Here is a 12,938-nt window from a genome sequence, read left to right as displayed (position 1 = left end):
TATATATATTTAATATTACGTGTGGATCGTGTTTGTGTGTGCCATTTACGCCCCTCATATGAGGACGCACGCGCGTGTGAGCGTATGTGTACAATTAACTGTAGGGGTTTACAGAACCGCAAAGTGCAAAGTAGTTTTTGAAATCCTTCACTTCCCCTATCCCCATATTGCTGGCATGTTCACGTTCCACGCATCGGGGCGTTTTTCTACGAAAATGTAGAAAAAATTGATTTTCCATCCGACCTTTACACTTTTACTATTCTACGTGTTTCTACCTCCACATTCCTCTTTCGAAACGTACAACGAATTCCGTAACTATCTTTATTCTCGTCTATGAGTTCTCTGTGGTTGATTGTTTTCCAAGGAACTCCACGCAAGTCGTTGACAGTAATATTTGACAGATATAACTCAAGAGTTTCACGATTGAGTTGTAAAATCAATAAAAAGTGTTGGGTCACTCACGACAAAAAAAAAAATCAAAAAAATACCCTAAAGAATTTGGCAAAAGTTATTGCTAATAGCAATAAGTTCAAATAATTTTCTACAATACATGTATTTTTAACACGTTGAGTGCTGCAGCCGACACGTAGTAGACAATGGTGGCTTTGCTTCATAAACTACGGTCAACGGGTAGTCAACAATTTTTATAAACACCTTTATGGCTTTATAATTCACTCCAGAGACGCCGATTTCTTTGTATAGATTTTGCAAATGCAATATCTAATTTGGGAGGGCGAATCCATGATTAACAAAAGTACACTGGCACTAGAATGTACATTTTATAGAAATTTGCTTTTTTGTTTATAAGAATGTTTCAAAATTGCAGTTATAACTCGATATTTAAAAATCCACGTTTTAATATTTTCTTTATTTTCTTGTGTGTGTATACCATACGAGGCAAACAAGTCAAATAAATGATATACGACATATACTGTATTGTACACGAAAATGTTAAAAACGATTTTCCACAGTAGAAATAATGGATTTTGTAAAGTGGGTGGAAACCACCTACCCTCGAATTTTTCCCACTTTGGATATCAATCTGCCCTGACGAATTACATTTTACGATAATATGCCTTTTTAGCTCAGGCATTTCACACACAATCCACAATTCACAGTATAAGATTAATTTTATATCAAAATTATATAATGCCACTTGATTTTATATTTAATTGTTAAAAACAAACAAAAATGACTAAAAAGGTTAACTCCATAGGGTGGTGGAATTATTTTTAAATGAATATTTGGAAATTCTGAAACTTTTTGACTAATTTAATTTTAGTTGTTATTTACGTTTTAAATACTTGTATACAAATAATTACTGTTTTAGTTTACATTACCATTCTTAAAATATGGGTCAACAAACAGCGCATGGTGTCGCTTAAACAAAATAAATGACTAAATCAAATTATTACGATAGGATAGGGATAATATATCATGTGATTAGTTAAAAAATCTTTATGAGCACATTATTGTTAAGGGTGAAAATGTGATGAAAATATATTCTGGGCCGTAATATGAAAAATTCATCCATACCTTTGACACGGTCATCACGTCTCGATATTAAATCCTCGTCGCGGTGTGTACGTGATATATTTTTAATAACGAACACGTAAATATATTTGTATACCTATTTATAAACATACATAAACCTTTGCGCGCGCATTCATATAATCAATATAATGTATACTTATGGCTATATACAATTTAAAATTTATAAGAGTAATGCTACACGCGTATATGAGCGTATTCGAATTTAAACCATTAAAGTGTGGCGGAGAAAAATCACACGACCGTGGATTTATGCCGGTCGGACTTCGCGGGCGTGCGCTCAAAGATTGCCTCGTGTCGTAAGCCGATTTATATGCACAGATTATTCGCTCTCGTCGTATGCATACATAATAAATCGGCACGCGGTCGGCCGCCGAAGACAACATCGGACGCGAAAATTATCGCAGATAAAAACGAGTTCTCACTCGGTCAACGGTGCGGTTCTTTTTCATTTTATTGTGTTCGGCCTTTATTATTTATTCACCTCTTTCTGTTATTCTGCGTGAACACCGATAGGCATTGCGTACGCGCACGCACTAAATAAATAAACATTATTCTCGTAACTCAGTGCATCATGCGAAGTTGATCACCGACGCACGGTCGGTTTAAAATATGCATACTATAACCCGTAGTGTAACGAGTTATACATGCACTTTGTTACGTATATAAGAGGCCTACATGTTCGAATCGAGTATTTATACATATAATTAATGACGGATTTATAAAAAAACTAAAACGTCGTGTACAACGTATCCGCAAGATATATACGCGTGTACAATAATTGATTTCGTCCGACTGCATGTGCAGCAGTCTTACCACGTTGTATACATTTAAAACATCGTGTGTGTGTAAATATTGAAACATAAATAATTGTCTACTGCAGTAAGGGTAACGAAGGACTTGGGGAAAATATTGGCTCGGCATAAAACTTTCTCTTTTTTTTTTTTTTACGTAGTTTGTAATTTTATTGGAGTCCTTTAAATTATTTTTACATACGGTAATAGATGAAAAACACTAAAATTATTTTCCTATCCGAAACATTATAAGAATGTCCAAGGATACACAGTGGTCTGCAAGACCGCTTAATCTTAAACATCACTGGAGTGAGAATTGTATTCAATGTCCAGCCTCCCTGTGCTTACACTATACTTCTTATACCAGGTTATTCCGACTTCAGGTACAATCAATTGGTATTCAAAGTGTTATCAAATACGTATATCTTTCGAATACTTGCAAACACAATCACACACTTATTAAAATCTATAAAAATATGAAACGGTAAAATATATTTTATTCTCAACCTTCTGAATCTTACCGTTTGCCGCAATCCAGAACCGACTATTCGTCTATACTCTTAACTCGTTTGTCACACTGACTTGTTCCTAATTTTCTGTTAAATCCATAGACGTGTCCAGACCTCCATGGCTGGGGAGGCCAGTTATAAAATTTAAATTTTTTTTTACTTACTACAGCAATCTATAATCTATATCTATATTTTGACTTATTTTTGTTGTATGGAAAGTATATTAGCAGCTAGAATTTTTTCGCCCCGCCAAATCAAAGATTTTTCTGATCTTAAAATTGGTTTCCTATGCTATTACAACTATGAACTTATAAATAAGGCCTATTAACTATTGCACTACTCAGTTATTTTTTATAAATATTTTATCAAGTATACATGAACCTTTTCTACATATCTTATTACCTACAGTTATTACACAATAACACAATAAACAGTTATTTATTAAAATATTACAAATAATAAAATTCAATAAATTTAAAATTTAAATTTACCTTCTACTTAAAATTACCTACTGTTACTGCTTCAGCCACGGATATAGATACTATACATCCGTGGTTTCACCATTATAAGCCAAGAGGCCAAGAACGTCGCTGGGGAGGCCGGTGCCCACCCTGCCTCCCCCGTAGAAACGCCTATGGTTAAATCCAAGCATTTACTTATTCGCCTGTTACTGTCGCACAACATGATGAAATACAATAAAACGACAAATATTCGGTTCTCATGTTTTCTACAGTATATAATATATGTATTATGATTTTAGAATTAAACACTTTTTAAAAAGTTGGCGGATGTTTATCTGCGAATTCTTAAACAAGTAACAGATGACCCGTCTAAAAGTTTTCTCGAACACGCTATTGTCACTCGACCCATCAGTTGCAATTACATTCATTTTTTTTTTTTTTCGCGTACCTCTTGCACAATTCTCCTCACCTTCAACTGCGCGATGTACCTTGTATTGTATTCACGTGCATTGTACTATATCAATTTGTGCGCGCGCGCGCGCGCGTGTGTGTGTGTGTGTAGGCGATGTATATATGTGTGTGTGTGCGCGCGCGCAATAAATCCACATAAAGTCTTCAACGTGTGCACGCGCGTATAACTACAAGTGCGTATGACGGGAATAAGCGGATGGCGGGCGGGTGGGGGGGGGGAACAAGGCCTCCCGGGACTTGCGATGTTGCGTATATTGTATTGGCGAGAGAATATATACACATTGTATGTATTTACTAGAGCGCGACCGGTGTTGCGCGAGAGAAGTAAAGGGAAACGCGACACCGGACGATGACGAAAAACCATACGACCAAGACGAGCTAATACCGCACACGCGTCTGCGCTAAAATAATATACACACATAAACGTATTACATTTATTGTCTCGTACATTTGTGCACGATGTGTTGATGGTCGGCTGCGGGGGAGGTGGCTAATGACGTGCACCGAAGGGAAACGTTTCCGATCGAATCATCGTCCGCGGTCGATTCTCCCCCGCCCTCCCCCCCCCTCGCCCACCAGGAAAAAACTACCACCCAGAATCGCGAAACGTCGGCAAACCCTTCTCGTGCTTGCCGTGCTCACGTCATGGTCTATGCTTCGTTCTGCGTTAACATATCGCGCACAATACACGTTATAATGATCGAATTAATTTTGTTATCACCCCGTCGTCGTTTCCGCCTCGTGAGTATTACAAGAAGTTTATACGTACCATACAAGTACAAGTTTATACGTTTACCATTAAACGCACCGTTATTATTGTATTATTATTAAGCGCACGGCCAAGCCGTTTTCGGCTCCGCGCGTTACAATAATAATACTCCACGCGCCGCGTACGTTGTTCGAGGGGCAAGGGCGTGTTTTATTAATAATAATTATTGCGCCAAACCATCGGTGAGCGGCGTCGTGTGTTGCAGGAGAGGTTTTCTCGCACTTGCCATAATATTAGGTACTATTATTCACGCGTAAACGACTCGTCGATTTTCTCCGTTTCGAATTGAGATTATAATTTTAATATAAATTCGTTTTAAAAGGATTTTATTTCAAGCGGTATACGAAGGAAATTTACAAAACTTATACGCGGTATTGGATTACTAGGGATTGAGAATCACCGTGTTAGATAAATTAGTATAATTTTTAACTTACCCTTCCTCTTGGAAGTGTATCCCGTTTAAATTTCGAACATCTCTTACGTCAAAAGTCGTCGAAATATTCGTTTGTAACTACTTAAACATATTTTAAATCCCATACTCTTATCATTATAAACACCCTCTTCCGTCACGAGATTCACATACCCGTGACCCACATTGTATTAGAAAATAACGCTTTACTTAAAATTATTTCAAATTTACTTAAAGTTTTGTTAAAAGAATACCAAAAGTTACGCGTCGATCAATCTGTTTGCAATAAAATGTTTACCCACCACTGCGCACATACGTGGGAATATCTAAAATTACACTTCGTTCTAGATGTACTCGCGCGCTGCAGTGTTATGTTACACTGTGCGGTTTAGTTTTACTCTCATCAAATCTGAAAATCGTATTTTTGCAACATAGTTTAATGTTTGTTTCAATGTAACTACACTAGACTTAAGTATAATTAGCTAAATATATGGATTATTTTAACACGACATGACGTGGTCAAATCCAAAGAAACGTTTTTCATTAATATCAGTGTTTTACACATATTTTTATACAACCGGAAAAGTGTTCCCAACAACTGTGGAATAAAAAATTTAGTGATTCATATCAAGATTCATTTAAAATTAATAATAATATATTTTATCTATACTTATAGATAAAAACCTATGTGGGTACAATTTTATAACGAATATTATCAGGTATACCTTATTGTTTATATCTACCAATAATTTTGATAAGTTCCATAAACACATCGACACCTTATACACGTTATTTTTTAAGAAAACAACATTATCTGCTGTTAAGCCTGCTAACCATAAGCCTGCTCATAATAAGTATACGCAAGTATTGCATTTAAAAAAATCGACACTAACAAAAGCATTGTAACTTTCTGTATTACATTATCTTTATCGTATACAACCGATTTCCGTATTGCGCAGTTATAAACTATATACTCGTAGCATTTTACTTTAAGGCTTAATAGTCGTCATAACCATAATGTTTGCTGTTCTTCCTAATATATAATATTAGTTTCTTGTTTTAAACTGTACACCTAAACGTTTATTTCGATTTGTTTCAGTTCTTTTATATTTCACTACATCAGTATATAACGTTATTTTTATTATCAATAACAAACGGGTATATTATAATAATATAAAAAATAATATGCGTATACTGGTTGTTTGCGGATACACGCATCACGTTATTCGCCATTAAAGAATTATGAAAATTAACAATGAATGGCTAGCTTAAACATATAAACGTTGAAATAAACTGGTTTTATTGCTAACGAAACTCACAAGTAATAATGAACATACGTTGGCGTGTAATTATACCAGCGATTCCCAAACATTTTTATCCACGGAGCCTCTTTTTAAGCAGTATTTTCTCGTGGAGCTCCAAGAAATATTTAATATTAAGTTTTATTTGTCCGTGTTCTACGAAGCATTTTTCTCATGTTATGTAAATAGACAGGCCCGGATTAACATTATCGTAGGCCCCAAGACACAGTGATTTTAGTGTTAATACGGTCTTGCAGTTTCCAGTATTTAAATGGTTAAGAAACCAGAGAAAGGAAGTGTTGAATCTGTGTTAAGCTTTTAAAAACAAAAATATTTACAATATAAAAATCAAATTTTAACATTTATATTATAACATTTATTTTTTTATATGATAACAGTTTTAACAAATTAAAAACAATTAATTTCATTATAAAATTGAATTTTCAAATACCATAAAAAACCAAAATTTTTCATACCATTTTGTATAATTCTGAAGATAATTAATTTTGCTCAATAGTTGATATACGAATTACGATAATGAAAACATTAAGAAAACTATATACGAGTAATATAATTATTTTTGCCAGTAAATTCTTATATATAATATTATACTTGTACAAACGTGTACATTCGTACTGATTAGATATATAAAACTATATTGATAATAAAAAAAAAAAACAAAATAATACAAAAAATTCATAATCATCTATTTTCGTAAGCCCAAAATATTCGTAGGTCCTGAGTGCCTATAGTGCCTATGCGTCAATACGGCCCTATATATATGAGTAAACTCAAAATGATAAAATGTATATTTAAATATACTATATTTAAGTTAAATCACTTACATTTAAATGCAATATACCTAGCCGGATAATACCTGGAATGGGAATGCGTACAATTACAACCTACAACATAACCTACAATTCAACAATTATATTTTTGTATTGGGATTTTAATATTGTATGTACAGTTCTATAGGTGAATTGTATCTGCTTTGACAGAATCTTCTTAAAATATCTGTGTTCATTGTATAACGATTAATAAAACAAATAATAAATAAAAAATAATAAAAAATTAATTGTCATGATTAATAACTTTTTTATTATTACATTTTTTATAATAAAACGAACAAAGTCCTAAGGGCTTTGTGGAAGACAGTTTGGGAACCGCTGAATTATACAGTACGTATGTATACTCGTATTAAGTGTCTCGTATAGTGACCGGTTATCGGTAATTCAACGGTATTTCCAAAAATGCAGCTCATCAGTCGATCCCACTGAAGTTTCGAAAAACTATTATTCCCATAATACATGTACCATATCGCGGTGACTGCATAGCAGCGTTAAAGCTCGAAAGTCAATATTATACGTTTCGATTAATCCTGATTTTTTCCTCTCATTACAGAATGTCTGGTAGTCGGAGCCCCACAGGTATGGGTGATGGATGCGAGAAGATGGTCGGTCCCCCGTCAAATTTGGACTCCAGTTCGTCCGAATCGATCGACGGTGACATCAAATCACACATACATCTACTGCACAAGCCCAGCGCGATATCGTTCGGGCACTCCATGATCACCAGTCAGGTAAACGATGATCAAGAAATAGTACAATATATTAATTTTAATACGATAAACATACATATACTTGTGTACAGTGAAACCCACAGTATTATACAATAAACTAGATTTTATTCTACATTCTACTTCTGTGTTCAAACGGAGCTAAAAATTGGAAATAATTTTGAATGTTAGACTGTTGACATACACCAAGATACATTTTATTGTATTGATAACAACTTTCGAACTTTACCAGTACACCACAGTCATACTGGTCGCATATATTTAAGAGACAATGGGCTTTATTCGATGTATGAACTTTCAATCTGTATCACAAGTTATTGCAATCTAGTTTTCATTATGTATCCGTAGATATAACCTGTCTAAACAGATCCTTGACAGTACTGAAACTTTTTTTAGTCCGAAATCTCATTGAGTTCCGTCACAGGCTTTGTACAGCGAATAAATATAACTATTGTATACTGTGAAAACGTATAACAAAAATTTTTAGGTTCTACGTCATTTCATCTGGGTCAATTATTATTTTTCCACGATGCAATGCGTGTATGTAAAAAAAAACCAAAAAAATTTCAATATAAATATATAATAAGAACGGCCGTCATGATCGCAATGATAATAATAGGTAAAAAAAAAAAAATGAAAATGTGACCGGAAACTATCTTCTGTTGGACGTAGTGCAGCTGTTTCCTTTTGGCAAATATCGGTTTGAACGATTGCCAATACAAATCGGCCGTGTGGCCTATAGGCAATACGATATATGTTCATGCGTGTATATGTATATTCAGTGAACAATCAAAACCCTGTGTTGGCCGCGTGTATAAAAGACATTCCCAACTCAGCCGAAGCGAATCATAAAGTTTCACGATTGCAATCTATTTACACATACACTCAAACACACGCCAGATACACGAACGCACTTGTGTGCCTGTTCAGACCGTCAACTAAAATAAAAAAAAAAAAAAATAATAATAACAATAATAATAAAAAATGCAAGAGAAATATAAACGCTTATACACGTACATATAGGAATGTTGAATATTTTTTCGTTAATTTGTCCATACAGTTTTGCGCACATTAGACTTAATTGTTGAAACAATATTTTTATTGTTCATGTACTTAGTACAAGTACTGAGTGCTAAGTAACTGGTTTAAATATTTTCTATTTTGAGGAAATGTAATTAATATATATATCTACTGGAAGTCATGCTTAAAACCAAGCCAAAATTCTAATGTATTTATCTGTCGTCTGGCGTAATCATTATTAAAGGTCAATTCGATTTCAAAAGAGTTTTGTGTTAAACATCAGTCGTTTGTATATATATACACACACACACACACACACACACTCATATATTTATATACGTTCAAGTATTGGCTTTTTTCGTTTAATGTAATGCACTTATTCAGTTATCCATGATGAAATATTTCCGATTTTTTTTTATTTCTGTTATTCAAAGCAAGCAAAGTAAAATAAGAATACAATGCGTGTAGGACACTAATTCTATAAATAACTTTAGTTCTCAAATAACACTATCGTATATTCAATGAAATATTCTTTGTGTTTTTAACCATCATAAATTAAATGTTGCATCACGCGTAGTAACACATTTTTTTAGTTTATTGCAATCTTGTCATAAAATAACCAACAGTTATTGTATATTAGAGTGACCATTATTTTTGCATGATTTTTATTTTTCGATAAATATTATTGCATTCAATTCAAAAGCTTTGGCTACTGAAATTTATTTTTCATTACACTAAAATATTTTCTTATCTCAAATATCACTAATGATAAATTATTAAGTGTGACGTCAGAACTATTGATTCAGGGGAAATTAAGAAATCGAAGGGGTTTATGTAACCTTGATCACCCAACGAATTGTGTTTTGAAATTAATTACGATTACTAACTGTTTACCATATGACTGACGTTTCACCAAGGTAATCTTAAGATATTCTTATCCACAAGAAAAATAAATAAAGTAGGGATGTTCTTCTCGTTTTGAATTCACGTAGAACCATTATTAAATCAATATTCTGAATTAATGCGACTAAAGACGGTTACATAGAAATCGGTCGTATAAACTGTTTTAGATTTTGTTCATGCAACGACTTTTATACTTAAATCGTTACTCGACTATATTTAAATGTATTAAATAGAAGAAAAAAGTGTATTGCTCCCAAAAAAGTGAATGTCGTACGTAAACTATACTTTAATTACATACGTGCAACGTAAATGGAAAATAATAATATATTAGTACACAAACTTTTGAATACTATTTGTCGCTAAACTCGTGTATCGTTGTCAGATTAACATTCTCGTATTTGCTCTTTCAGGACCATTTGTCCAACCACGAGATGATGTTCGGTGGCACAGGAGAAATCAAACCGTCCATGTCCGGCGGCGGCGGCGGCGGTGGCAGTGGCGGTGGCGGTGTGTCAATGATGGCCAATTCGGCGGCCGCGGCAGCGGCATACCATCATCAGTCCCAGCTCATCAGCAGCGGCGGCGTAGTCGGTGGATTCGGATCGCCCATCGGCAGTCGCCCCTTGATCACCACTGGCGGCATTGGCAACGGTGACCACCACCATCACTTACAACAGATCGCCTCCGGTCATCCCGCTGACCCTTCGCTGCTTCACGACTATCATTCCTTATGACAGTGGGTGTCTGGCTACAACGGTGGCCAGCAATAATAACACACGTACACACACAAATACAAGTGCAAATATACGTACACACACAAACACACATACACACGTGCATATACAAACATACTAACGTACACACACGCACATGCTCGGAAGAAAAAAAATGGCGGTTGGTTAGACATTTAAGTAATTATATACATAAAATGTACATTTTTTTCTATTTAAATCGTTTAAATCTGATAAAACAACGTTTAACCTGTAGAAAACGGTCAACAGAAATAGCTTACACTATTTTATTATATGTATTCGGTAATTACGTACCGTATTGCTCCGCAAGTGCATAATATATATAATGATCCATCTTGATATGTTGTTAAACGCAGCGATGGTGAATCTTTATGTAAGCTCATGCGTAATTTCACTGACACGTTGATTTAAATATAATTCATGATTATATTACACCTTGTAAACGAAAAAAAAAATAAAGAATAATTACTGATGATCACACTGACACGCCTTTTTCGGTAAAAATTCAAATATTTTTTTACACAGACAAGTTTCGCTACCCCTGGCATAAATCGTTTATTTGTAAAGGTTTATATTATATTATCACGAGTGATATGTTGAAATTGTACATAGTAACAAACATTAAATAAGTTAGTCGACCCAGACGTATTATTGTATTAGTCGACCTCAAGCAGTTGGCTGCACTCCGCAAGAATTGTAGTACAGTTCGTGCAGTTCGGGCACTGCAGTTGAGTGCATCATCCGTATAATGCAATAAAATAAACAACGCAGTAATATACACACAGTTTGTTTTGTAAATACCATTATTATTATGTATTATTATTATTATTATTGTTAATGTACGCTCCTTCAACAATAGTCACTTCCTTAGTCACTTACACATTAATGGTACGGTTATAATTCAAACTTTTTCAGTTTATAATATACTCATATAATTAATTAGAAAGTTGTGTTTTTATTCCTTAAAAAAAAAAAAAAAAAAAAAAAAAAAAAATTATAATTATAAATATTTAATACCATATAGAATTTTTAAGACGAACGTATATAGGCTTATACTATTATTCAGTCCTTTCAATACTTGTTTTATTGTATCAAATCAAATTATTCACGAGTAAGTGATCTAACGTTATTTTTTAAACGTCACTTTCTAATTTTCCATTTTTTTTTAAATCCTGTGTAAAATCACCACATACGTGCACATTACTCAACGTTATCGGATATTTACGTTTTTCATATCATGTATGTTTTATAGGATAATAGATGTACTTAAACTATATACTCAAAAATATATTGTACAGTATTTTTTTTCTACATCAAAGTTAGGTATTCAAAATAAGTTCAGTACAATTTAAAGAGATGTCTCATGCACGTAACGTTGTGCACATTTATTAGTAAAAATATAAATATATATTATTTTTACTGCCTTATGAAATAGTACGTAAACTATGCTAAACGCGATTATCTACGATTTAATGCTTAGTGACGTTGTCCAGGTTGCAGATGTTTTTCAGGCATAGAACTTGATCGAGGAATCGAATGGGAATAAAATATTTAAATAACGGCTTACATTATAAAATACAAGGCAAAATGTTCTTTAATCCGAGATTTATCAGTAACCGAAATGACAATATTTCAATATTAACTATATACCTAACAAATCAAGTATATTAAAAAATAATAACAATAATAATAATAACCATATTTTTGTCAACTCCTTTTGCAGTACCATGTCGTGACCGCGTTCGGTCTAGACTAGATCGAACGAAACAGGTTTTTTTCGTTTTAATTTTGTCACCGGGGCTTAAACACTTTATAATACATCCGATAATGACATTAAAACCAGTCGAAAATAAAAAAATGGTTAATAAATGGTGTATTTTTACCGCCGATTATACACTATTGTTCTTTCGCTTTCATAATTTGAGTTTTTTTCTTCGTCCGTTCCGCACAAAATCCTTGGAAACAATTAGCGCGCAGGATATTTGGTATCGTATATTACGACCAACATGTTTACAGAAACACAATTTTTCAAGGACACCCGCACGTTTTCTATATTACAGTACACCGCATTAAATTAACAATTTTAATCACTTAATGATTTGTCACTCAGCGCGTGTAACGTAACAAATTATACAAGATCAAATACTAATATAAAAGCGAAAAATATATACGTTTATACGCAAATATTAATTTAGTAGTAAAAACTTTACTAAAGCGTTAGTAAGTATTATTAGAAAGAGACTTTTTTTTCCCCCATAGCGATAAATGTAATAACAATTAACACTCTAGTCACGGTTTTGGGCTATAAGTGTGTAGACGATCGGTTCATGTTCTTATTGATCTATACTACGGTATGATCACCGTATAGTAGTGTATAAATATTAATAATTAGGGCTAAGATTTTGATAGCTTGAAAAGT

The 12,938-nt window shown here is 33.6% G+C and overlaps 1 protein-coding gene across 1 annotated transcript in view; it reads left to right on the top strand.

Annotated features, from left to right (window-relative positions):
• Nucleotides 1–11,447, top strand: part of LOC112687193 (homeobox protein six1-like) — a 31,594-nt gene extending 20,147 nt beyond the window's left edge. The window contains exons 2-3 of the mRNA XM_025559806.1: nt 7,670–7,847; nt 10,178–11,447. Coding sequence (XP_025415591.1) covers nt 7,670–7,847; nt 10,178–10,501 — 502 coding nt within the window. The 3' untranslated portion in view covers nt 10,502–11,447. The remainder of the gene's footprint in view (nt 1–7,669; nt 7,848–10,177) is intronic.
• The last annotated feature ends 1,491 nt before the right edge of the window (nt 11,448–12,938 follow it).

This window comes from Sipha flava, unplaced genomic scaffold (genome assembly GCF_003268045.1).
Source record: "Sipha flava isolate LNK unplaced genomic scaffold, YSA_version1 0_pilon_pilon, whole genome shotgun sequence".
NCBI classification, from domain to species: Eukaryota; Metazoa; Arthropoda; class Insecta; order Hemiptera; family Aphididae; genus Sipha; species Sipha flava.
Note: the sequence above shows the minus strand (reverse complement) of the source record. Positions and strands in the feature narration are given on the sequence as shown.